Source organism: Tupaia chinensis, unplaced genomic scaffold, assembly GCF_000334495.1.
Source record: "Tupaia chinensis unplaced genomic scaffold, TupChi_1.0 Scaffold000576_1, whole genome shotgun sequence".
Taxonomy (NCBI): domain Eukaryota; kingdom Metazoa; phylum Chordata; class Mammalia; order Scandentia; family Tupaiidae; genus Tupaia; species Tupaia belangeri.
The window spans coordinates 98,064-126,021 of record NW_006160090.1 but is presented as its reverse complement, the minus strand read 5'-3'; the positions used below and the strand labels follow the sequence as shown (position 1 = coordinate 126,021).

Genomic DNA, 27,958 nt, shown 5'->3' with positions numbered 1-27,958 from the left:
AGTGATATATTTTATTATACCCTATATGTCCAAAATATAATCATTTTTACATGTGGTACTAGCCACATTTCTAATACTCAGTAACTACATGTATTAGTGGCTCCATAGCAGACAGTGAAGATCTAAATAAGCAACCAGGGTAGCCCAGGGAGATTCATTCTGAAGAAATTCAGTTTAAAAACAAGAGGCATTTCCAGGACACTATAGTGCGCCTAAATGTGGCAGTGAAAATAATTCTGTCTATTCTTTCACTCATTTTAAAAACAAGAAATGCAGAAAAAGAACTGAAAACCAGCTAGCCAACTAACTGACATTACAGGCCTTTCTCCTTATAGTATGATGAAGCTACAGATTTCTACCATGTTGAGCCGGTTTTTACTAAGGTTGTTTATTCCCTACTTTGAAGCTAAATTCCTCCCACTGCAATTTAAACAGGTTCTATCTTGCTTTATCCTCAGCTGAATCTAAGCAAAGCAGTTCCCCATCACTAATATGATATTGTATTCCTTTAAATCCTTTAAGATGCAGGCCCTCCTCTCCTACCCCAAAGATTTTTCTTTGTCTAGCTGCACAAATTCAACTCCTCTAGCATTTAAAATTAGGCCCATCTTCAAAATGTTTTATTGTATTTGCTATTCTCTTTAAAACCTTCCTCCAAATCTATATACACTTTTTAAATGCAGGAAGAAAAAGTCTTCCAATAAAGTCCAAATATTACCAAACAAAGAACTCACTGCACAAATCTCATATGCTTTCTACTATTTAAGCAGTTTACTTAACTGCTGGAGAGTATTTCACTTGTGCCTTACTGAAATACATACATGCACACACCTGACATAAAATTAACCTTAGGTTCAAAATTTACAGGCTCATTGTCCCTCACTTATCAGAAAACCCACAGAATAAATGTGACTGAAATCCTCTTCTCTGAAACATCTTTAAAATTGAATATTCATGAAACATTTTGATTACTCCCCATTAATAAGAAGAATGGTAAACTGACAAGCAGCCTTGAAATTTCATGCTTATTAGATATGTACATTAAAGAATATTACGATAAAACTACCTGAACAGCCTAACTCTAAGAGTGCACTGCTAAAAGAACAATGTGTGATAAGCAATGAAGATATTCCGTAAGTAACTAAGGAAGATATAAACTAGAAGAAGCACAAATAAAACAGCTCTAGTTAATATTAAATTTAATAATGATAGTAGTACATAGAACATAGTCCTAATTCAGTTCTTTTATGACTGTGAAGAAAGATAACCAACTGTGGTCATTGAAAGTAAAGAGTATCAGATACAAAATAGAGCTGAAATCAGCCTACAAGTAGCAAAAAAAAGACCCTGGCATTTTATTGCTTCCTGAAGTCGAGAAAGAAACTAAATTATGGAAAGAAAATGAAATCTATATGTACTATTATCACTACCTGAAGGGTAACTATTATCACTTCCTGAAGGGTAGCTCTGAATTTCTTCAAGAAACTGAGAGAAATAGCACTTAGTTTACCTTCTGGGAACTAAACCAGTAAAACTGTCACGTGATGAATGAGATTTACTCCTGTAGAGCCTAGGCATTCAAAAAAGCACAAAGACCAAGAGATATCTCCAAATTTTTATTCACTATTCTAGCATACAAGTTCTACTATACGATGCAGAGTCTGTTACATATATAAAGTAAAAGGCCACATTAAATGAGAGTGCTCGGTACTCACCTGTTAAAGAATATTTCACTGTGGCCTTACTCATGGCCCTTCAGCCAACCTTAGAATACACAATATAGGGACCAGCAAATGATATAAAGGTTACATCACTGGACTCCCATATAGCCAACACAGTTCAAGTTCCAGACCTGGGCAGTTTAAAACTCACACTGGGCATGTGTGTGTGCATGCCCTAAATCCCGAGAGGAGAGTGGAGAAAGAACTGTCGCATGGTCATCCCCACTATGGGGTGATTTCTTGCAGTACCTTTCTCTGTCTCTCTGGTGAGCACATGCACCCTATGGCAAAAATCTCCAAAAAAAAAAAAAAAAGGAATACACAAATACACAATATAATTATGATTCTATTTCGATCAGTTGTGAATGTTAAAGTTTCACTGTGTCAATATAATTGTCTTTTAAAAATGTAATCTTTTTCTGAGACCAGCAGTTAGTGTACTGGCTATGTCACTGGACTCCCATGTAGTCGACTACGGTTCAAGTCCTGGACCTGGCAGTTTAAGCTCACGCCAGGCACATGTGCATGCATGCCCAAGATCCCAAGAGGAGGATAAAGGAGAAGGGACTGCAGCATGGCCATCCCTCCTGGGGAGTGATTTCTTACTTTCTGTCTTTCTGGCAAGTGCATGTGCCCTATAGCACAAACCTCTCCAAAATAAATAAATAAATAAATAAATAAATAAATAAATAAATAATAAAAAGTAACCTTTGTCAAGTTAAATATGAAAAACATGGGGTCAGAGAGTGGTACAGTAGCAATGCGGCTGGATTCACAGGAGAAGGTCCAGGATTGCATCTTGGGGCCTCCCTGTACATGCTGGACAGAGAGACAGACAGACACACACACACACACACACACTACAGTCCACTGGTCTGGGATGGCAGATGCTAGGTGTAGACCAGACATGAAGACCCTGCTGTGGATGCTTCTTTCTTTCTCCATCTCTCTCATAAGAAATAAACTCAAATAAAAAGAATATGAAAAGCAGGTTTTAGAAAACTTAGAACAATAGACTAGGGGCCAGCAGGTGTGGTGATTAAAGCAGCTGTATCCCACATGGCCAATGGTGGGGTTTTTTGTGCCTGACTGTCAGCTGGAGAGATGCACTGGGCATGTGTGCACACCTGCCCAAAATCTGAGAAGGCAAATGGAGGAGAAAGGATTGTGGTGTGGCCATTCCCCCTGTGGGATGCTTTCTCACTTTCCCTCTCTATGTGTCTGTCTCCTGCAAGCACATATGCCTTCAAAAAATTTATTAAAAATAAATAAATAAAGAGTAAATGAGAAAAAAAAAGAGCTATTATCTTGTTATCTAATGACTGTCTTTAGCATCTGAGGGATGAAAGTGTAAATGAAAGTAGGTGGTCTAAATTAAGTCTTAAAAAGAGAATTCCAAAATTCAGGGATTTTTCAACGTATAGATGAGCCCTGACCAGGGGAAATGGTACTCTGATGGGCTGAGAGAATTGAGCTCACTGGATGAATATGCTCTGGCTCTGACTCCACGTCCATCAAAGGATGCTCTGTTACAGTCTGTGCCTCTTCCTTTCCAGCTTTGCTGCTGTGAGAATGTGCTAAGCAATGGACAGAGCTCCAACTACATTTATCATTGTAAATTATAGAATTGTCATTGTAGTTTACATATTAATTTTTTAGATGTTTAGTTAAGGTGACTCAGTTCTCGAAAGGCTGACAAATCCTGTATTCATTAATAAAATCTAACTCAGGTCTCTAAACCTAAAAAGCTAAAGATTAAGTGCTACCATCACGCCTCCAATTTTCCTGCTTTGAGGCATGGTTTAAGCAGCCAATTGAACTATCTTATAACGACACATGCTTTTGTCTCTAATTATATATGTATACATGAGATAAAATAATGCCTTTTTTTTAGAGAATTGTTGCTATAAGGTGCGTGTGCTCGCCAGAGACAGAAAGAGACAAAGAGACAGGAAGTGAGAAATCATGCCCCCAGGGGCGAAAGCCACACCACAATCCCTTCACCTCCATTTTCCTCTCAGGATCTTGGGCACGCATGTACACACACACGTACCTGCTGTGAGTTTTAAGCCACTGAGTCTGGGACTCGAACCATGGTCAAGTACGCAGGAGTTCAATGATACTATGCCATCTGCTGGTCCCAATAATGAAGTCTTATTTAAAGTTGTTATTAGTGGTGTTTTAACAGTCTTTATGGGAAATACTAACAATATATAAGAAAAGTAATGGGAAATACTAACTATATATAAGAAAAATCAGCTAAGTTTTGATTTCAGACATCCTACTTCTCAAACTATATCCTTCACATAATCCTGAAGTAAAAAGCTTTAGGTTTATATATGTGTTATTTATGAAAGTGAAACATAAAAAATAAAAACATACATAATGAACTATAGGAAACTGATTTGTATCAACAATAGTATAAACACAATATAGAGTATGATACAGCTATTGAAAACAAAATTTATATATATTAGATATGAAGATATGTTTATATAAAAAAACTCATTAGGTATGTAAATGATGTAGTTAGGTGGACAACTTGGAGTTAGTGTAACAATGAAAACATAGAAAAGGGTTCCTTAAAGAAATCAGATTATGATACTATATCATGTTTAGAAGTGGAAAATCATAAGGCTAGTCAAGCTTCTGATAAGCTGGTTGACTTCATTTATGCAAAGTCAATAATAAATGCAAACTCCATCCTTACATATCAATGAGACTTGGAATCTTATAGAACTGGCAATCCCACAGATGCTCAGTCTATCCAAAGCTTCTCCAAACATTGATCTATTTTTTGCTGGTACCCTCTTGTTTATTTGCAACATTTTAAAAGAGAAGTAAACATTCCATTTGAAAAATAAAAGCAAATCCAATCTACAATATGTAGTTTTTCCCTTTCTCACTGAAAATCACCAAGAATTCAAAAGTTAATACCAAATATTCTGAGTTTTCGTAAGCCACAAACTGTCTTATCAAAACTAGTGCCTCAACAAGTATAGTAGCCTCTTAAAAAGTTATCCTGATCACTGGGAAGGCGCACTAGTCTCTGAGTTCTGGCTTTTGTGCTGACAGTTGTCAGGTATTTATGACAGCATTTTTCTCCTTACTCTGGTTGATGGTGTTCCTGGTGAGCAGTGGCTACATTTGCACGTACCTTACATGAAGACTCCATCTGCAGACCAGGACAAGGAACTGGCCCAAGCTGGTAGGAGCTGGAGGATTTCTGTTCTAGGCTTTTGTGCTTATGTGTCTCTGAAGCAACTGGAACTACAGAGTCAGGCTTTGGAAGCTGTGAATCATCACAACAATTAAGAATAATTCTTGCTCTTTCTCCTGTCTCATGTCTTTCCAAAGTGCCTGGAAAACAAAATTAGAGATAACAGCATTTTTCTCCTTACTCTGGTTGATGGGTGTTCCTGGTGAGCAGTGGCTACATTTGCACGTACCTTACATGAAGACTCCATCTGCAGACCAGGACAAGGAACTGGCCCAAGCTGGTAGGAGCTGGAGGATTTCTGTTCTAGGCTTTTGTGCTTATGTGTCTCTGAAGCAACTGGAACTACAGAGTCAGGCTTTGGAAGCTGTGAATCATCACAACAATTAAGAATAATTCTTGCTCTTTCTCCTGTCTCATGTCTTTCCAAAGTGCCTGGAAAACAAAATTAGAGATAGAAGTTTAAACAAAATAAATAACCCAATGTAATATAAAGGCAACAAAACACTCTTAGATCAATCACAGTAATCACACCTGGCTATCTTCTTGCAAGCAAAATACAGCCTGGGAGCTTTTTCTAAACTATTCAAATCACCCTCAAATAAAGGTTGAATTTATAGACTTGAAAAGCTTATCTTCCTCCTTGTGCTTTTTCATCCACTGAAATCAACAGGGCATTCAATAGTCTTTAACAGTAAAATCTCTTATTATATAGTATGCAAGTGATCAATAATAAACAGCTAAGGAATATTTTAGTGCTGTCCCCTAGTGTTCCAACTCACAAACAACAGAGAATCCACCGTGTTTTGCTTGGGTTCTCAGACTTAAAATGTTTCTATTGGTAATAACTAATTTAAATGACCAGGACAAGTAAGAACACAACTGCTGGGTGTACAACCTTCCTCATCCAAGAGCTCCTACAAACTTTTGTATTTGTTGTCATTGGTTTTATTGTTGGTATTGTTCCTGTTACAACCTTTGGTTTTCCATTATGTTATTGGAAGGGGAAAAAAAAAAAATCTTTTGCCCTCTGCCATTCTTCCAGTTTCAGAACTTCTGAGTGCTGGCAAATTCAATTATAACAAAAAAGAACAAGTAAAATATAAAGCAAAATTATCAGAAAGCAATCACAGTTAAGCGTTTCTATAACACATAATGCCATGTACTCAGTGAATCTCAATAAATATGAATTAATCATGACCTCTGCCTTTTATATCGGTTATCAGTTCATTTGCATTATTCATACTGTATTAAATATGTAACTTACATCCTCCTGAATAAAGAGGTTGAGGAAAATTAACTTGACAAACAATATTTAAATACAGATTTCATTTCCAATTATTCCTTTCCTACCAATGAGAAAGAAGTAATTGCACTATTTGTTAAGAAGGACAAGATAAATAACTCTTATTGTTGGCATTAGGAAAATATCAACCTAAAGTAATGATAATAAGAAAGTACAAATACTAATTATAGACCCTTATGTCTTTGGATAGGTAAATAAATACATCTGACAGTTAAAACTATTCAATCCTTTCTCATTCTCCCTCTTTTCTTCCTGTTTTGTATAGCAACTAAAGAACTAGTCGGTGCTTTGGATTGGAAACCAGTAACAGCTACTACACTAAAACAGTGAGCAGAATTTTAATCTTGGGTACCTTAACAACAACATATTTTCGTTAGGGCATTTCTATATTCATAAGCACCTTTAACATATGAAACTATAAAGTTATTCTTTGAAGCTTTCTATTTCCATCAAGATTGATACATTTTCAACAAATGAAACTGGTAGCAATATCAAGAGAATCCTTTCTTTTTAAGAATGATAATAAAGAGTACAGTAGGTGGTATGATGGTTGGGGCACTGGACTTCCACATGGCCAACTACAGTTCAAGTCCTGGACCTGGCAGCTTACTTTCTCACTTTCCCACTTTCTTCCTCTCTCTTTTTGGTGAGGGAATGTGCCTTGTAGCAGGCTGGAAAATAATAACAATAATAATAATAATAATAATAATAATAATAAATTAAAAATCTTTAAAAAATTATAATAAAAAGTTTCTTAAAACAAAGATGCTTATTCCTGCCTCCTGAAAATGACTGCAGTCTGTAACTTGTAATTCTGTCTTTTGGCAAAATTCATTACTTTTTTTTAAAGAGGTTTTTTTGCTGTAGAACACATGCAATCACTGGAGAGACAGAGACAGACAGAAATATAGAAAGCAAGATGTCACCTTCCTGTGGGGGATGGCCATGCTGCAACCCCTTCTCCGCCATTCTCCTCTTAGGATTTTGGGCACACGAGCACATGTGCCTAGCATGAGTTTTAAGCCACTGGTTCCGGGACTCAAACAGTGTTCCACTCCATGGGAGTCCAGCAACATAACCATTATGCCATCTGCTGGCCCCAAAATTCAGTCTTTTTGAGAAATTTCTCTTTGAATATGGTATAATCATGGATATTTTCTTCTCACACATTTTCTGTGGTTCCTCAGATGATGATATTTTAAAAATATTTAGAGAATTATTGGGAAAGAATAGGTTGCACTTTCATACATATGGCACATGCCTTATATCATGCATTTTACATATTCATGTTTTGTTCTATACCAAATGTCTTACATATATGCAACTATTTCTTATATTTTTCAGGGGTGAAAATAATTTATCTATAAATTTAGGTAGTCTTGATCCATTTCTAGCCATGCACAGATAACTGATCTACCTGAGTACCTATTTGTGCGCTATTTACTATGTCCAATGCTGACAATAAGTAGGAAACATGAATGACTCAGACCAGGCCTCCCCGTAGTTTCCTTCAAGTTTAATAGTGGATAGGCAAGAAATATCTAAAAAACTATTTTGCTCCAATACCATAAAAGCTACAGCAACATAAAAGCTATTTCACCCAAAACTGAAACTTTTCCATTCTAGCACAATGTTGGACACTTGGTTCTGCGAACAATAATTTCTAGCATGATTAATTACAAAATATTTTTAAATGATGAATATTATTTTGGTTCACAACTGAAGTACAAATGTGACAAACACAGTTGTTTTTCTATTTCTTCAAAAGTTTCATAGATAGAGAAGTAAACTACCTATTCAAAACAATAAGTTGATCTTATAATAAGTTCATATCAACAGCTTTGAAAGTCCTTGTTCAAAACTCTGACAGTGAACACGGATCTTCATTTGTGCCAGCTATCAGTTTACTGCCTCTTAGTTACAAATTCACCCTCACCTGCTTGAACTGTGACAATGGAGATGGGCTCAATAAATATCTTTTTGTTCGTTCGCTTGTAGCAGCTGGTGAAAGGTTAGCATCTGTGGGTAGTGGGTGCAGGAGAGATAGGGAAGAAAGGGTGTTTTCTTCTTAGTTGGGGTGTATGGTCTTGGAGCAGTGTGACCTGCCTCTTCAGTGCACACCTCTGCAGCCCCTCACAGCCAGCAGCACCCAGCATCCAGGAGCTTCCTTGGGCACTCTGGGGGCGGGGAGGAGGGGTGCTGTGACAATGCCTCCAGTGAGACATCTCCCTGTGGACAGCTTTCTCTGGTACCCTGGAAAAGCACATTTCTGGAAAGTTCTACCAGCACCTTACAATAGCAGCTTCTTTGCCATCCAGTAACTATAACTGCCCACTCTCCAGCAAGATTAAGAGCTGAGCCTTGGGGGGGCTTTTTCCATGGTCAGGCTCTCCCAGTTCTGGAAGGAGAGGTAATTCTTTATATCTGCTATTTCTATATTCTTTTTAAAAATATCTTAATAGCCAGTAATCAAAGGCTTTCTACAGTTAATAACTCTCTATATTAAATTTTCTCTATTCAAATTACTATGTCCTTTCTCTTGATGAATTCTGATTAATATACCATAGTAAGTCATTTCCAAAGCACAATGTTCCTTTAACTGTATCACTTTGAGAATTTATTTATGTATGTATTTATGTATGAAAGAGCATGTTTGGAGGCAGAAAGTGACCTGGTGGTTAAGACACTGGATCCCACATGGCCAAATCCATGATTCAAGTCTCGGATCCAGTGACTTGAAAAACACACTGGGCACATGTTGCACACATATCCAGAAAACCAGAGGAGACTGGAGGAGGAATGGTGGTGTGGCCATCACAGTAGGTGATTCTCACTCACCACCACTACCCACTTTTCTCTACCAAGTGCACATACCCTATAGCAAACTAAAGCAAACAACCCACTCAGAACTGTTAACGTCCTTATAAAAAGTGAAGAAAAGACTGGTTCTCACTGATTCAAAATTACTTCTATCCTGTGGGACCAGCAGTTAGCGTAATGGTTATGTCACTGGACTCTCACGTAGTCGACCGCCGTTCAAGTCCTGGACTCGGTAGCTTAAAACTCACGCCGGGCGTGTGTGCGTGCGTGCCCAAGATGCCAAGAGGAGAATGGAGGAGAAGGGATTGCGGTGTGGCCATCCCCCCTGGGGAATGATTTCTCGCTTTCTGTCTCTGTCTGTCTGTCTGGCGAGCACATGCGCCCTATAGCAAAAACATCTCAAAAAAAAAAAAATTACTTCTATCCCCAAAAGTCAGTGCACAGATGGGACCAACAGATGGCAAAATGGGTTCTGTTGCTGGCCTCCCACGTGGTTGACTGCAATTTGACCCTGGACCTGGAGGCTTAAAAACTCACACCGGATACATGTGTGTTCATACCCAAAATCCTGAGAGGAGAATGGAGGAGAAGGGATTGCGGCGAAGCCATCCCCTTTGGAGGCTGATTTCTTGCTGTCTCTCTGACTCTGTCTCTCCAGCGAGTGCACACACTCTATAGGAAAAATCTCTTAAAAAAAAAAAAAATCAGTGCATAGAAATGTAAGGAGTAACCAAGACTCAAATTCTCACTCGTATGTTTTGCTTTCACTGTCAACCCAATGCACCCTATAGCACATCTAATTAAAGTTTTTCAAACCAGAACTCTTCCTATGACCCCACGTGCAGCCAGGCATCTTGACAATGTCCTCTCAGTCAAGGCTGATGGAAGGAAATGTCATGGCATGAGAGTAAGAGCAGACACCAGCACCAGACTGCCCCATACTCAAATCCTGGTTGCACTTTTACTAGCCACGTGACCCTTGGCAAGTTAGTTTATGTTTTGTGGCTTCAGTTTCCTCATCGTTATAATGGAAATTGTAGTAATTCCTACCTCAGGAGATTACTGTGAGGACCAAATTGAGTAAATATGGTGCTTCGAGGTCCTGGCACACGGTGAGTTTGAGCTAGGTGACAGCCCTCTCTGCTGCATGCCAGGGAGATGTTGTTCAGCCCTTTGGGAGTTATTTAATAAACCTCCTTGGCTCTATGGCTCTGGAATCTGCCTGACACCCGAATCCAAGGTCACTGGGCAAACAGCCAGACTGGGTGCCGAGTGCCCTCCACCTGAGACCTGAGCCTCCTCAATCAGCCTTGCTTCTCAGGCGAAGTTATAATCAGAATCATTGTAGGATTAAGTATTTGACTTGGTTTTTAATCCTCCTCAGTATACCAGAATGGGGTCTGACATCAATTAAAAGCTAGATAATACTTCTTAATGGATTATATGCCATCAGCAACCTAGCTAATGATTTTACCCACCTCATGGCTACATGGGATTAAATCTAAACTCCTTGACCTACAAGTTATATTCTTACTTCTGCTTTCTCCCATGCCATCCTCTCTTTGCTCACAAATTAGACTTTCTTTTCTTTTTCTTGAAAACAAACAAATCTCTCCTTGTCCACTTCATTTCACTCTTTACACATAAGGTTAAAACCTTACCTCCTCAGATAGACCTTTGTAACATAGATTCTTCTCCTATCTTGCATTATTTCTGGTTTTAGCTTCTTTACTTTATAGCAGGGACCACATTTCTAGCTGGTGTATTTTATTTGCTAGCCTAGATTCCACGCTGCTTCCTCAACAGATGCTAAATTCTTTTTGGCAAGTATCTGTTCTCTGAGCTTGGAACAGGTAGGGCTCAGTAAATCCTCACTGAATGTATAAATTAAATCTTATCCTTTCCCCAAAGGCAATGGAAAGGGTGGCTGTTCGAAGGGTCTTTAAAAAGGTCATGGAAAGTCTGTATTAGGAAAAAACTATGCATGCATTTCAAAAAAATTAGTACAAAAATAAATCATATCTTAATTCCCTTCTTTTTTTCATGAAATTTTTGCAGTTTGTAAAGTATCAAAGCATCTCCAGGTCTCTGTGACAGGAGTTAACACCAAACAATACTTAGACCTTAGAGCCCAGGAATAGACAGCACCTAGAAAGATGGCATTTATAAGTCCCACAATGCTTGTCGCAGCTCTCAGCTTTGTTGCCAGGACATCCCTGATGACCAAAGAATTTGGAATTAGACACAACAAGTCAGACTCTGAATATGTCACGTAGACATGACTTCTGACATAGTCCATTTCATGGACTGAGGAGCAGAATATACTAATAAGAAAAGAGAGTAAGAATATGCACAAGGCCAGCTGGTGGTGTGGTGGCTGGGGTGGCAGGATCCTCCATGGCTGATTGTACAGTTCAAGTCCTGGACCCAGTGGCTTGGATAACATAATGGGCACATGTTTATGAGTGCCCAAAATCCTAAAAGGAAAAAGGGAGAAGTGATTACAGCATGGAACTCTTGCTCGCTATCTCTCTCTCTCTTTTTCCCCATGGTGAGTATATGCACCCTATAGCAAATTAAAAATAAGAAATAAGGAAGGAAGAAAGGTAAGAAAGAAAAAGGAAAAAAGAGAAGAAAAGAAAGGAAAGGAAAGAGGCAGAGATGGAGAGGAAGAGAGAGGGAGGAAAAAGAGAAGAGAGCCAGAGAAAAGTAAATGTATGTGAGAGAGAAAGAGAACAAAGCCTTACAGCTTTTTAATTTTGTTTAAGTCCTTTCCTAAGGACTAGTACCCCTGAGGTCTCTGCAATACACCTCTGAATTGTTACAATAAACATCTCTTTCTGACAAAAAAAAAATTATTTGGCCTCTACTACTTGCTACCTCCCTAATGGGCCCTCATAAAGAATGTGGGATGGAGATACTTCTATTCCGATGAAGGACAAGTTTGAGTACACCCAAATAGAAAGAATGTAGAGCTGCAAGTAGAGATCCTAGCAGAGAAGCAAAGGCTTAAGCATTATCAGTAGATGGGTGAGAATTATGCTCCAGTAAAAGAATGCCATCTTCAAGATGAGTGGGAGATACTTCAGGAGACCAGCATATACCCTTCAGCAGTTTCTGCACATGAAGAAGAAAGCAAAGGAAAACAACTCAGAGACTGTCGTAAATTAGCAGGTTGTTAAAATGAAGTCATATTGTAAATGCATTGGAACTGCCAATATCTAGAAGGCACCTATAGTAGTTTGCTTGTTTTGTTTTTAAATATGGCAAATAATCACTTTGTGATGTGCCTATTATGAGATCTAATTTTTTTTTAAGATAAATTTTTGCTATGGGATGCACATGCTCACCAGAGAGAGAGAGAGAGACAGATAAAGAGGCAGAAAGTGAGAAATCACCCCCCAGAGGTGATGGCCACACTGCAATCCCTTCACCTTCATTCTCCTCTTGGGATCTTGGGCATGCATGCACATGTGCCCAGTGTGAGTTTGAAGTCACAGGGATCTGAGACACAACCCGTGGTCAACAACATGGGAGTCCAGTACCTTAACCAGTAGGCCCCCTGCTGGCCCCAAGATCTGATTTTTTAAAAATTATTTGTTTATTATTATTATTGTTATTTAATTTGCCATAGGGTACATGTGCTCACTAGAGAGACACAAAGAGAAAGTGAAGGAAAATGAAACAGCAAAGCTCCAGATCCAAGACTCAAACCATGGCTGGTCATGTGGGAGTACCACGCCTCAACCACCGTGCTACCCACTGACAGCAAGAGATTTGATTTTGAAATACTAGGCTACCTTAAAGAAAGACATTTGGTGCAGTCTTCAGTTGGGTAGAAGATCATGGCAGAGAGTAGAAAGAACACATTAAATCTGCTTTAAAGATGGAGTAGACCTAATATCTATGTAAAGCAATGGAAGGAGGAGAAATATTCTATACTACTTGAGTTCCCTTCCAAAAAGCCAGAAGTTATCCTGATTTCCACTGTAATTTGCTTACATTTTTAGTATTTCCTTGCCTTTTAAACATTTGTTTCAGCCCTGAGAGTTGCTTTCCAAAATAACAGAATTATCACAGACTATTATCAATTAATAAGTAACTTAAAACTACTTACTTAAAATCGCAAGCCAAACGTCCTCCTACAAATTATCAAGTCGGTCCACTAAGTCTGTGGAAAAGGAATAGCTACTATTCCACAAGGGGAAAAAAGTGAATAAAAACAAAATCATAGTCACTCGATAAGACCATATAGGTGATCGAGAGTAAATTAAGATGAAAAAACATCACCTAGATAATGTTTTATTACATTATACATGGAAATTGCATTTACTTAAAATTTAAATGTAAGTTTGAGACAGTAATTGACTTGCTATTACTATAACTTAAGGTACTTTTCTTCAGAAGATCATCGTAGAAATAGCATCACTATAGGAACATAAAATTCCTCCCAAGAGACTAGTGGGTGGCATAGTGGTTAAGGAGCTGGACACTCCCATGTGACCAACCATGTTCAAGTTCCAGATCTGGAGACTTACCTTCTTATTCTCTCTCTCTCTCTGACTCTCTCTGGTCAAATTAAAAATAAATGAATGAAAAAACAAAGTTAAATAAATGATTCTTACAAAAAGAAAATTCCCCCAGTCCACCAAAAGGACATATATATGAACTGTCAAATTTTAAAAAATTAAAATTTCCAAAGAAAAGGGACACATTTTAAATTCAATGTTCTGTTTATTATGAGATAGTGAATAAAACAGGATTTGTCAAATGATTTCTATAACTATGCTATTAGTAGTTAATACATACTAAATAACTATGTTATTAGTAGTTAATACATTATATATTTTATCTACATGAACAAATGCTAACAGCAAGAACATGAGAATAGACACATTACAGAGTTAAGTATTTTCCACATCAGGCAGGTATTTTCAAACTGAATGATATTAGGTAATAAGTAAGAGCACAGTAAGATTTCGAAGTGACTCTCTAGAAGAGTATGTATTTTTTAAAAGTGGTCTCAGTATCAAATCTGATAGTCAAATTTGTGAAGACAGTGTTAACAAAACAACTGAGTGACAGTTGTAATCAAATTCCACATGTCACAGAATTTGACCATTGGGTCTGTGGTTCGGTTTATCATTTATCTTCAGCTGCACATGAAGTTCATTGCTTTGCTCACAGAAGTGTATGGAGATCGACCTGGTGCCCCCGTCCTAACAAAGCCATTTCACAGTTACTGCATCTTACTTCAGAAAACATATAATTGAAGGGGGTTCTGACCAGGGACAGGGGCCCTGGAGGTATCAAACTTAGCTAACTAGAGAATAATGGAAGGGTCGGGAAAGGGAATGAATCGGAAAATATTAAATTAGACATAAAGGCACTCTCTTTCATTCCTAAACATATTTGAGTCTAATATATTCAGCTGTAAAATAGATTGTTAAAGACTTGGCTCATTTTTGTACCAGATAAAGGCTCTTATATGATAACAAACTCACAATTGGCTTTCCATCAACCTTCTAGACCTTAAGGGTATATAGAATACATTTTAAAAAGTCCCTGACCTCCATGACCTTAACCCCAGCTCTTCCAAAGCCTCCAGCACATTAGAGTAACATGGGGATTTACCAGCTGGCCACACAACCCTCACATCTAATTCTGACCACTCACCTCCAGAAAAACAGAAGAAAAGAAAAGAAAAAAAGAAAGACTGAAACACATACACGTTTATTAATATTGCTGAAATGTGTAAGGATCACAAAATCATTAACTCTAAACTAATTTTAAACTAGGGTTTTCTTAATAGGCAATTACTTATTAAATACTCCCTCTCCTTAAACACATGGTAACAACACAGAATCTTCTATACTATATTTTAATTTACTATCACGCTAAATAAATTTAAAGCCAATTTAAGGGGTGAGTGTTTACAGAAAAGTGCTTCTGTGTTATAATGTGAAGAATATATTTAAGTTTCTAATTATTTACCATATATAGAACATTGTACTGCTTGGGACTAGCAGTTGGTGTAATGGCTATGTTGCTGGACTCCCATGAAGTCGACCGCAGTTCTAGTCCAGGACAAGGTGGCTTAAACTCATGCTGGGCACGTGTGCGTGTGTGCCCAAGATCCCTAGAGGAGAATGGAGGAGAAGGGATTGTGGGGTGGCCATACCCCCTGGGGGGTGATTTCTCCTTTCTGTCTCCCTCTGGCTTTCAGGAGAGCACAAGCACCCTGAAGCAAAAACCTCTCAAAAAAAAAAAAAAAAGTTTTACTGCTTGTAAATATTGCAAAATATCATTTACTCTGTACTAGTTGAATTTTTTTCACCAAGCATCCTTATTTTTAAAATTTTAAAATATTAGGAACAGCGGATGGTGTATTGGTTACATTGCTGTACACCTAGGTAGTCGACTGTGATTCGAGTCCCGGACTGATGGCTTAAAACTCATGCCAGGTGTGTGTGTGTGTGTGTGTGTGTGTGTGTGTGCCCAAGATCTTGAGAAGAGAATGGAGGAGAAGGGATTGTAGTTGGCCACTGACCTGGGCGGGGTGGGTGATTTCTCACTTTCTGTTTCTCTGTCTCTCCGGTGAGCACATGCACTCTATAGCAAAAATCTCTCTCCAGCACATTAGAGTAACATGGGGATTTACCAGCTGGCCACACAACCCTCACATCTAATTCTGACCACTCACCTCCAGAAAAACAGAAGAAAAGAAAAGAAAAAAAGAAAGACTGAAACACATACACGTTTATTAATATTGCTGAAATGTGTAAGGATCACAAAATCATTAACTCTAAACTAATTTTAAACTAGGGTTTTCTTAATAGGCAATTACTTATTAAATACTCCCTCTCCTTAAACACATGGTAACAACACAGAATCTTCTATACTATATTTTAATTTACTATCACGCTAAATAAATTTAAAGCCAATTTAAGGGGTGAGTGTTTACAGAAAAGTGCTTCTGTGTTATAATGTGAAGAATATATTTAAGTTTCTAATTATTTACCATATATAGAACATTGTACTGCTTGGGACTAGCAGTTGGTGTAATGGCTATGTTGCTGGACTCCCATGAAGTCGACCGCAGTTCTAGTCCAGGACAAGGTGGCTTAAACTCATGCTGGGCACGTGTGCGTGTGTGCCCAAGATCCCTAGAGGAGAATGGAGGAGAAGGGATTGTGGGGTGGCCATACCCCCTGGGGGGTGATTTCTCCTTTCTGTCTCCCTCTGGCTTTCAGGAGAGCACAAGCACCCTGAAGCAAAAACCTCTCAAAAAAAAAAAAAAAAGTTTTACTGCTTGTAAATATTGCAAAATATCATTTACTCTGTACTAGTTGAATTTTTTTCACCAAGCATCCTTATTTTTAAAATTTTAAAATATTAGGAACAGCGGATGGTGTATTGGTTACATTGCTGTACACCTAGGTAGTCGACTGTGATTCGAGTCCCGGACTGATGGCTTAAAACTCATGCCAGGTGTGTGTGTGTGTGTGTGTGTGTGTGTGTGTGTGACCAAGATCTTGAGGAGAGAATGGAGGAGGAGGGAGGATTGTAGTTGGCCACTGACCTGGGCGGGGTGGGTGATTTCTCACTTTCTGTTTCTCTGTCTCTCCGGTGAGCACATGCACTCTATAGCAAAAATCTCTCTAAAAATAATACTAATAATTTAAAATATTTAAGAAGTGAATTTTATCCTTCATCTCTTAATTGAAGGTCAAATTACATACTGCATACAATATTCTTCTCTCTTTTCTTCTTTTTTTTTTTTTTTTGGAGAGGTTTTCGCTATAGGGCATGTGCGCTCGCCAGAAAGACAGAGAGAGAGACATAGAGACAGAAAGTGAGAAAGCACCCCCCAGGGGGGATGGTCACGCCGCAATCCCTTCTCCTCCATTCTCCTCTCAGGATCTTGGGCACACATGCACACGCGCCCGGCGTGAATTTTAAGCCACCGGATCCAGGATGCGAACTGCGGTTGACTACGTGGGAGTCCAGCAACATAGCCATTACGCTAACTGCTGGTTCCCCATACAATATTCTTGAAGGTATTTGAGTCTATCAACTATTCATTTCTGGACTCAATGAGTTAGGTCAATATCTGGCTGAACTGATCTAGAATTTTTCCTGGAAAGAGAAAAAGACTATTGGGAAAGAAAAAACTGGAGATGGTGAAGTAAAGTCATATAACTTTCTTTTATTTTTTAGGGGAAAGATATGGTAAAGATTGGAAGACAAAAACATTTTGTCTATAAACAATTTTCCCTTGGGACATGGTAGTGGTTTGATTTAGGCAAATAATGGGTGACCAGAGCTCCAGGAGGCATGCCAGGGTTTGGTGTGAAAGCACCCATACTCAGTATACTATCACGATAGTCCTGGCTCTCCAGTGCCACCTGTCATGTTCAACACCATTTTCTGCACATAGTGATGCCAAAAAAAGATTCTCCCATCTCTACTCTTCTACTTTATGAACTCACTCAATCACAGGCTTTTCCAAAGCCCATCATGCCCAAACACCAACGTAACCGGCAAAATTCCAAGAGCAGAATAATCACTAATGATCATCATCCTTACGTAATTCTCTCTCCTGTGAATATGATGGGATAGCACTGCACTGGGCTGTCTGAAAAGTCATGATGTATCTGCATAGAAAAACATTTAAAAACATGGCATGACTTTTCAGACAACCAATACTATTATGCCACATAGAAAATGGGATTTTGCAGATATAATTAAGTTTTCTAATTAGTTGACCTTAAAATAAGGAGACAAGGTACTGTTGGTGGGAACATAAATGAGTTCAGCCATTGTGAAAACAGAATGTAAGTTCCTTAAAAGCCAAAACTAGACTTGCCTCACGATCCAGTAACGCCACTACTGGTATATAGGCAAAGAAAAGGAAATCAATGTTGATGAGAAATCTGCACTCCTACATTTACTCCAGCACTATTCCAAACAGCTAAGATATAGAATCAACCTAAATTCCCAACAACTGATGAGTGAAGAAAGAAAATGTGCTATATGTACATAACGGAATATGAGAATTTCTGTCATTTGCAGCAAAATGGATGGACATGGAGGATATTATGCTAACAGAAAGAAGTCAGGTACCAAAAAACAAATACTATATGTCTTCAATCTCTAGAAGAAGCTAGAAGATTTGATGCACAGAAGAGGAAAGCATAATGGTAGATACTAGAATTTAGAACGGAGATGGGGTAGGGAGTGTGGAAGAAGTCTGTTAACAGACACAGAATTGCATGTAAATAAGTGGAATGGGTTACAGAGTGCTGTAGCAACAGTATAGTAAAGACAGTTGGTGACAATTCAGTATATATTTAACTAGAAGAGTAGGTTCAAAGGCATATAGCACAAAATAAGGACAAACGTGAGAGACTGTGGATATGTTTATTGTCCTGATTTGATTGTTACAATTGTAACACATTTAAAAAAAAAAAAAACACACTGTACCCCATAAACATGTATAATGATTATATATAAATAAGCAATTACAGTTTGGGACCAGCAGGTGGCATGGTGGTTAGAGTGCTGGACACTCCCACATGACCAACCACAGTTTGAGTCCTGGACCTGGTGGCTTGCTTTCTCACTTCCCCTCTCTCTCTCTTTAGTGAAATTGAAATAAATGAATAAGTAAATAAAATTAAATAAATAATTCTTTTTAAAATTTTAAAAGCAAAATATATTACAATTTAAAAATAAGGAGATCATTCAAGTAGGCCCAAACTAATTAGGTGAGCTCATAAAAATCTGAGCATTCTCTCTAGCCACTGGAAGATGGGAAAGTCAGGAAGACATAAAGTACAAAGATTCCATGTGCCACTGTTTGCTTTGAACATGGATGAGGCTGTGACTTGAGGATCACAGAGTGGTCTGTAGGAGCTCAGAGTGATACCCAGCCACAGCTAGCAAGGACCTCAGCCCTGTAGCCATCAAGAAACTGATGTCTCAAAATAAATAAATAAATAAAAATTTTAAAAAAGGGGCCAGCAGTTAGCGTAATGGCTATGTCGCTGGACTCCAACGTAGTCGACCGTGATTCGAGTTCTGGACCTGGTGGCTTAAACTCATGTCGGGCGTGTGTGCCCAAGATCCCAAGAAGAGAATGGAGAAGAAGGGATTGCGGTGTGGCCATCCCCCTGGGGGGCGATTTCTCGCTTTCTGTCTCTCTGTCTTTCCGGAGAGTGCACGCACCCTATAACAAAAACCTCTCTAAATAAATAAATAAATAAATAAATAAGAAACTAACTGATGTCAATGTCCTGAATGAGCTTGGAGGCGGATTCTTTTTCAGAACCTCCAGATAAAAACTCCATTGGCTGACATCCTTATTTCAGCCTTCTGAGACCATAAACAAAGAACACAGCTGGGCTCTTCTGAATTTCTAATTTATAGAACGATGATCAATAAATGGATGTTGTTGTAAGCTGCTAAGTTTGAGGTCATTTTCTACACAGCAATAGGAAATGCATACAACTCGGACTTGTGGCAGTCCTTATATTCCTGACCACAGAAATAGACCTCAAGTATTTTACTTCTTTTACTATTTACATGTGAAAAAAATTGTCTCTTACACAAGATAAGTAACCAAATACATAAAGGAATCAAGGCATAAAAACAAATGTGAGGGCCAGTCAGATATTTCATACATTGTTTGTATTTCCTCCTCCTCCTATTATACTCTAAATATTATAAACTATGCAGATAATCACTAAATATCTGGTGACTGATCACATAGTACATGAAAATTTTTCTTCTAAAACCCTGTATTTTTGAAGGAATCTTATGTAAAGGATAAAATACAATTTCCTCATTTTTTTCCTCATAAGTTTACATCATTAAAATCACCATTATTTGGGACCTGCAGTTAGTGTAATGGCTATGTCGCGGGACTCCCATGTAGTTGACTGTGGGTCAAGTCCCAGACCCAGTGGCTTAAACCTCACGCCGGGTGCGTGTGCGTGCGTGCCCAAGATCCCAAGAGGAGAATGGAGGAGAAGAGATTGCGGCATGGCCATCCTCCCGGGGGGGGTGATTTCTCGCTTTCTGTCTCTCTGTCTCTCTCTGTGTTTCTGGCGACCACACGCGCCTCACAGCAAAAACCTCTCCAAAAAAAGAAAAATCAATCAATAAATAAAAATAAAATAAAATTGCCACTATTTAACATGGATTGAATATTTTAAAATGTCATTTAATTCTTAAAACAATCCAGCCAAGTACAAAAACACCTTGAATTTCAGAAAAAGTAAGTGACAGGATATTTGCATGTCCTTTGCCTAGGAGGTTGATTAGGCCAAAGATTTTGAAAAGAGGCAGATCAGTGGGTGGCGTGGCAGCTAAGGTGGCTGGATTTCACAAAACTGAATGAGGTTTGAATTCTGGACCCAGAAGCTTGAAAACTTGCCAGACACATGTGTATGCATGCCCAAACTCCTGAAAGAAGAGAGAAATAGAAAAGGGACTACAGCATGACCATCTCCCATAGGAGCTTTCTCTCTCCCCTGACCTGTTTCTATCCAGTGAGCATATCTTCCTGTACCTTCTGGCAAATGGAAAAAAAAAGAGAGAGAGAGAGAGAGAAGAGAAGAGCAAAAAAAGAAGCTAAGGAAGAGCCATAATGTCATGCAGTCGGGTTACATTTCCACCACAGACTATAAGGACTGCCCTATTCAGGGATTTTAAAGTAGGTCATGTTTGGTTGGCAATATGGAATAGAGAAATGAAGTGAAGAAAGAGTCTAGATTGGAAAGGTAATTAGAAAATTTGCTATTACTTCACATAAAAGATGATGAAGATCCCAATCCATCTGGTCATAAAGTATTTTATTTTTAAATGTTTTTGGTATATCTGAAGATACGTAAGTCTGTGTTTTACTGGAGGCTTACAAAAGAAATGGAGGCTATAGTTGACCCTTTAAGTGATTCAAGTTAATCACTAGAAATGACTGATAGCACCTGCGCTAAGAAACAGGCATACCCTCGGCAATTGCTGACTAGGACGTGAGAAAGAAGGGTCATCAGGAGAAGGCTGAGGTTGGGAAGTGAGAAGTGTGTTGATGCCGGAGTGCTCACAGACAGACAAGTACTTGCAACACAGAGAACGACAACTGAACTTGGCAGAGAAATGACTTCAGGAAGAACAGTTCCATTACAATGACGTAGGCAGAAGCCATCAAAGGAATAGGAGGCAGGAAAACAGAGAATAGATGACATTTTATAGGAAACTATAAATTACTTAAGGTAGTACAACAGAGAAAAATCATAGAAGCCCACAATGTCTTCTCCAAAACATTTTAGTCCATAGAATTATAAAATTTAAGATTTTTCATATTTTGTAAGATATAACAATGAATATATGCATAAACTATACCACCTATAGGTGTAGAAGAGTAGAAGTAATCAAACATATATATCTGCAGGAAAATAAAAGAATAGGAAGATATCCATATTCAGTGGAGTAAACAACTTCATGTAAGATAAGGTTTGGCATCGTTGTTTACCATAAACTAGTAAAAATTTATTTTCAGTGATTTTTTGATTCTTTAATTGTTGCTAATAGATTAGGCACCCATAGTCAAAATAACTGGAAATTAGGTTTCCAGAGCTAAGCAAAGAGATATTCTAAGAGGTAAGATAGAAAGATGCTCAGTTTTCTACACATTTGATCGTACTTCCAACTTCTCTCTCTCTCGCTCTACACACACACACACACACATGCTTGGCTACTCAAATCCAACCCCCAGTTTGGCTAAGCGTTTGTCTATGATTAGATTTTAATGTACTACAGATTCTTTTAAATAGAAGAAAAATAAAAGAAGCACAATGTCCTTTACAAAATCACTGATGAAGAGATAGCTTTGCTAACGGGTCCATCTTGGGAAAACTCCCATGGTGCTAAGAAATGAAATAAAAACTCTTTTTTAAAAATAGAGAACATGTAACAATGTGATTTTTAAATTACACTTACAGTTGAAGCTTCTGAAAATAAGAAAAGGTGGTGGCCTAAGAAAGTTAACCTGCAGTGCAAATCATGGGTTAAAAGTAAATTGTTTGATCAAATCTTATTACTGTTCTCTTCTTGGAACCTAAGCCTATACATTTTCTCAATTTTGATCAATCAACATAAAGTATAGTGCATTTACTAAATTTACAAAACAGCTTGCTATTTGCTCAAATGGCAAGTTAGTTATAAGATGACTTCTTGTGCCTCCGCGGCATTTCTGGTACTCTGATGCTTTTCAGTGGCTGAATAAGGTCCCTTGTCTTCTCAGTGGATGGGCCAAAGAGGAGTGGACTCCACCGCACTTAAATGTGTAAAGGATGGGGAAAACAGTGGGCCGATCTATGCCTGAGATTCATCGATAGGGCTGAGCTTAGCAGCCAGCATTATTTGTAGCACACAAGATAAAATCTGACAACATTCCCACAGTCAAATTCTCTGCTCACTACCCCCAGGCCAAGGATTTGACCTTTGGGGTTGTTTTCACCTGGTACATCCCTAGAAACACAGAAGACCTTTCCCATCAAATCCTAACAAGGAAGTTAATGGTAGAAGTTGGATATTATTGATACACTCAGATGAATCAAGTGCATCCAATATCCTTTATCTCTCAGCCAAATCAGAGAACCTACTTTCCCAGAGAATAACAATCATTACAGTCCACTGAGTCTGGCTTTTCCAATCGTTTCCGTGGCAGCTGGCTACTGGGAAGTTGCTAGGGAATTGAAAGGAGGCAGCGTGGGGAGGGCAGATGGCTCCTCTGGGTTTATTTCCACTAAACACTGCAGCTGTGAAACCCACTAACGTTCCAAGTGTCCATATGAAATGCTTGCAGAAGGGGCCTAACTAAAGAGGAGCCACAAAACAGCTATCCTGATGCATTCCTCTCTCTACTGCTGTCAACTAAGCCCCCATAAACATGAAATGCAGATCCATAACAAACATATCCCACCAGCGCTGATCCAAAGCGTAATCAGACCACAGGAATCACTAAAACTGATGACAGCCAGTATTTTCTGTACTAAAGGAAAACCCAGGAAGATAGCAACTGCCAAAGGAAACAATAAAGGCAGTGAAGGGTGGAACTTAATTGGTGAAAGTAATTTTAAGAGCAGACAATATTTATTTTTATCACTAGAATGAGATTGTATTGATTTTCATATTTGTTTCTGAGCATACAAAATGTTCCAAAGACATCCTGCAAATACCACAAGAATATGCCTAATGTATATTAAAAAGCCAAGAGAACCAAAAAACAGGAGAAATTGAATATCACCTCAATTAAAATACACGCCCACCCACCCACCTGTGTGTTCAGTAGAAAAATGTTAACCATATAGCACTGAAATTTAAAAATAAGTACCTAAACAAAGCACAGAATCATGTTCATAGAGACTATAATTCTATAATAAGATATAGATAATTCTTCAGATGTTTGTAAATAATAAAAACTGACATTTAAGAAAAGAAAATTATGTGCTGTTTAATTGGTAGCCCTTCAGCATGGTGTCAGTGGGGGAGCACAGCAGACCCCCCCCCCCGCTTGTGGATCCTACTCCACCCCGGAATTGTGTCACTTTGAAAGGAGAAAAAGTTTGTAAAATTATTAGATCAAATAAATTCTTATACAATTTCACCAAAGTAGAGGTCTTTGTTCACCAGATGGATTATAGACTACGGCATTACGGTGGGGTAAGAGTGTGCACATATGTGTGTGTTTGCACACACATGTATGTAAAGATGTCCACCAAGGCTTTCTTAAAGCATGAAAATATACAATGAGACTTGTATGCCTCTCTTCAGTGATGCAGTATTAATTGCTGGATTTAATTTGGTTGAGAACAAGGTCAAACTCTTCATTATTATTGTATTTTTGCTCTGAGATTTAAAAAATTTAAGAAGGGTTTGGAGGGCAGATGCAGACAGTATGCCAAGTGAAAAAGCAGATATTGATTTTTACTCCCCAACTGTACTGCTACCACTGAGTAATTTTGATGCATCCCACTTTAAAACTCTTTTAGACTGATAGGAGTCCTTAACATTTTTTAGACCATAAACCCCTTCACGAGTCTAGGGAAAAGAGTGGACCCTCTTTTGCAATAATAGTCTAAAAGTGGCAAATAAAATATACAAGACTATAAAGGATATCAAATACAATCATCAATGAAATACAATCATCAAAATATTAAAATCACAATATAAAAATAACTATAGGCATGTCTCTGTATGTGTTCATATGCAAAAAAAAGTATTGAAAGTATAATACACCAGTCTTTATTTTTTTCTCTTTATTTTTTAAAGTTAATTTTCTTTTATACAATCAATCATATTATTTAGCTTACAATGTGAATGTTTTAACATGTGAACATTTCTCCCTAGTCCAATTGACTAAACTATAAAATATCTTTAACAGAAATTGGCACGTTTCTTCATCCCATTAATGCTTTTCCTCCACATTTTTCTTCTAATCGTTCTTCCTCAAACCCTCCTCTTTCACACACACTATATCTGTATTTACATCCATTTACTGTGTTTCTATATCCTTTAGTCTTTATTAATGATTTGCGGGTTTCTATTGCGGTTTAAAATGTCTTTAGCGGCCGGCAGGTGGCATGGTGGTTAAGAGCACTGGACTCCCACCTGGCTAACCACAGTTCGAGTCCTGGACCTGGCAGCTTGCTTTCTTATCTCTCTCTCTCTCTCCCCCTCTCTGAGAAAATTTACATAAATAAATAAGTAAATAAATGAAGTTAAATAAAAATAATTCTTTAAAAAAAGATTAAAAATGTCTTTATATTTTCTGTATTTCTGGTTTCTCAAAAAGTGAAGTGAAATTGACATAATATACATTAGCCATAACATTCAGAGGCCCTAAGAGAATTCACGATATTGCGTAACCACCACCTCTTCTTAGTTTTAAAATTTCTCACCCAGGACACCCTAAGCCCATTAAGCAGCTATGCCCCATTCTCTCTCCCCTTATCTCCAAGCAACCACCAATCCACTTTTTGTCTCTACAGATTGCCTAGTGTAGATATTTCATATAAAAGCAATCACACAACTGTGTAATTTGTGAATGTGTGCGACTGGCTTCTTTTGGTTAGCATGTTTTCGAGGTTCATCCAAGTAGCAGCATGGATCAGCACACTTCATTCCCTTTTAGGGTGTCAGGGTAGTTCACTGTGTGTGTGTATTACACAATTTGTTTATCTGTTCCTCTGCTCATAAACATTTGGGTTGTTTCTACCATTTGGTTATTACAAATAATACTGCTGTAAACATTTGTGCACAAGTGTCTCTCTGCATGTATGTTTCATTTCTCTTGTTTTTATACTTAGGAATGGACTAGCAGGGTTGTAAGGTAATTCTGCTTAGCTTTTGAGGAACTGTCAAACTTGTTCTATACTGGTGGCACCATTTTACATTCTAAGCAACGTTCAAGAGTTCCTATTTTTCACTTTCTTTTTTATTGTAAGCTTTTTAGTGAATGTGAAGTGGTATCTCATTGCGATTTTTTTTTTTGGAGAGATTTTCGCTATAGGACGCGTGCGCTCGACAGACAGACAGAGAGAGACAGAGAGACAGAAAGTGAGAAATCACCCCCCAGGGGGGATGGCCATGCCGCAATCCCTTCTCCTTCATTCTCCTCTCGGGATCTTGGGCATGCCGCACACGTGCCTGGCGTGAGTTTTAAGCCACCGTCTGGGACGCGAACCACGGTTGACTACGTGGGAGTCCAGCGACATAGCCATTACGCTAACTGCTGGTTCCCTCTCAGTGCGATTTTGACAGCATTTCTCTGTAGGCTAATGATGATGATAATCTTCTCATGTGATTTTAGCCCCTCACATATCTTCTTTGTAGAAATATCTATTCAAGTTCTACATCGTTTTTAACACTGGGTGGTTTATCTTTTTGTTGTTGTGCTCTAAGAGCCTATACATATTCTGGGTATTAAACCATGATTAGATATGTAATTTACAAATAATTTTTCTCCCTCTTCAGACTATTTTTTCACATTCTTAATTATGTCCTATGATACAAAAAATAGTTTAAATTTTTTGAGAGATTTTTGCTATAGGGAGTGTGCACTTGCCAGAGACACAAAGAGAGACAGAGAAATCACCCACTAAGGGGGGGGTGGCTATGCTGCAGTCCCTTCTCCTCCATTTTCCTCTTCAGCTTTTGGGCACATATGCGCACACACCTGATATGAATTTTAAGCCACCAGGTCTGGGACTCATACCATGGCTGACCATGTGGGAGTCCTGTGCCTTCACCACTATGCTATCTGATGGCCCCATGTCTAAGTTTTTGTTTTCAAGAATTATTTATTTAATTTTATTAATTTATTTTATTATTTTTTTACATTTGACCAGAGAGAGACAGAGAAAGAGAGAGATAAAAAGAGAAAGTGAGAAAGCAAGCAGCCAGGTAGTCCAGGTAGTGCAGGAGGCCATATGAGAGTCCAGCGCCTTAACTACAACACCACCTGCTGCTCCCAGAAATGTTAAAGTTTTATGAATTCCAATTTATTTATTTTTTTGTTACTGTATCCTTTTTTATAGCAAGCATGTGAATATATATACATATGTGTATATATATATATATTTTAACATGTATGTATATATACACACACATTTTATATACACACACATATAAAAATTACTTCTAGTGATCTAGTATACTTACATATAGTAACTTCTTATATGTTTTTTGCAAACATTGTATGTTAAATATCATCATTATCATTAGGAAAGTAAGGCTCTGAATAATTTATTATTTGCTAAAAAATACCCAAATGAACAGTAGCAGACTCTTCGGTTGCTACATACCAGGCACGTGCCATTAGTCCAGCACATTACAGGTATATAAATTCAGTCATGTGGCATTATTTATGCTGATGGCATTAAGCTAGCTAACTGCTTTTTTAAAAAATTTCCAATTGTAAAAACAGTCAACAAATATTTGTTAAGTTCTTCTTATGCATCAGGAGCTGAACTGGGTTCTGGGACTGGAAATGAAAGGCACAATTTTTGACCTCATGGCATTTTTAGTGAGAAGAACAGATATGAACCCTGAAATTGTAAATCTGGAAGTTAAGAACATTGTGCTATGGGAACAGATAAGAAAAATTTTCCACATGGGACCAGCAGTTAGTGTAATGGCTATGTCGCTGGACTCCCATGTTGTTGACCGCGGTTTGCGTCCTGGACTCGGTGGCTTAAAACTCACACTGGGCGTGTGTGCGTGTGTGCCCAAGATCCCGAGAGGAGAACGGAGAAGGGATGCAGTGTGGCCATCCTCCCTAGGGGGGTGATTTCTCGCTTTCTGGCTTTCTGTCTCTCTCTCTCTGTCTGTCTGGCAAGCACGTGTGCCCTATAGCAAAAACCTCTCCAAAAAAAAAAGGAAAAAAAAAAAAAGAAAAATTTTCCACATGTGAATATTTCTCAGTGCATTTAGCCACATTAGTGTACTCCATATACCTTTCTTATATGTCATCTTATATTTTTGCAAAGGTACAAATTTTCCCTAATTGGATTGGCGCTCTAAGGAGTAAGGCCATCTGTGCTCATTCTAATATCTGTTATAGTGATATGCAATTCATCAGAGCAAAGATAACTGCTGACCTCAACTAGAATAGATAGAAGGACTAAACGAGTCAAGCAGAGTGAAACACCCTAGAATACTCTTTGCCTACTAAAGAGCCATGCCCCATTCTGTCTTCCTTTATCTCCAAGCATTCACCAGTCTACTTTTCGTCTCCATAGATCTGCCTAATCTGGATATTTCACACAGAAACAATCACACAACTGTGTGACTTTTATGTCTGATAATTTTTTAAAGATTTATAATAAA

The 27,958-nt window shown here is 38.2% G+C and overlaps 1 protein-coding gene across 1 annotated transcript in view; it reads right to left on the bottom strand.

The window, feature by feature from the left end:
• The window catches only part of WDR72 (WD repeat domain 72), a 223,968-nt gene that overhangs the window by 146,085 nt on the left and 49,925 nt on the right, over window positions 1-27,958 (bottom strand). Inside the window, exon 13 of the mRNA XM_027775611.1 lies at window positions 5,171-5,373. Within this exon, the coding sequence (XP_027631412.1) occupies window positions 5,171-5,373 (203 nt within the window). The remainder of the gene's footprint in view (window positions 1-5,170; window positions 5,374-27,958) is intronic.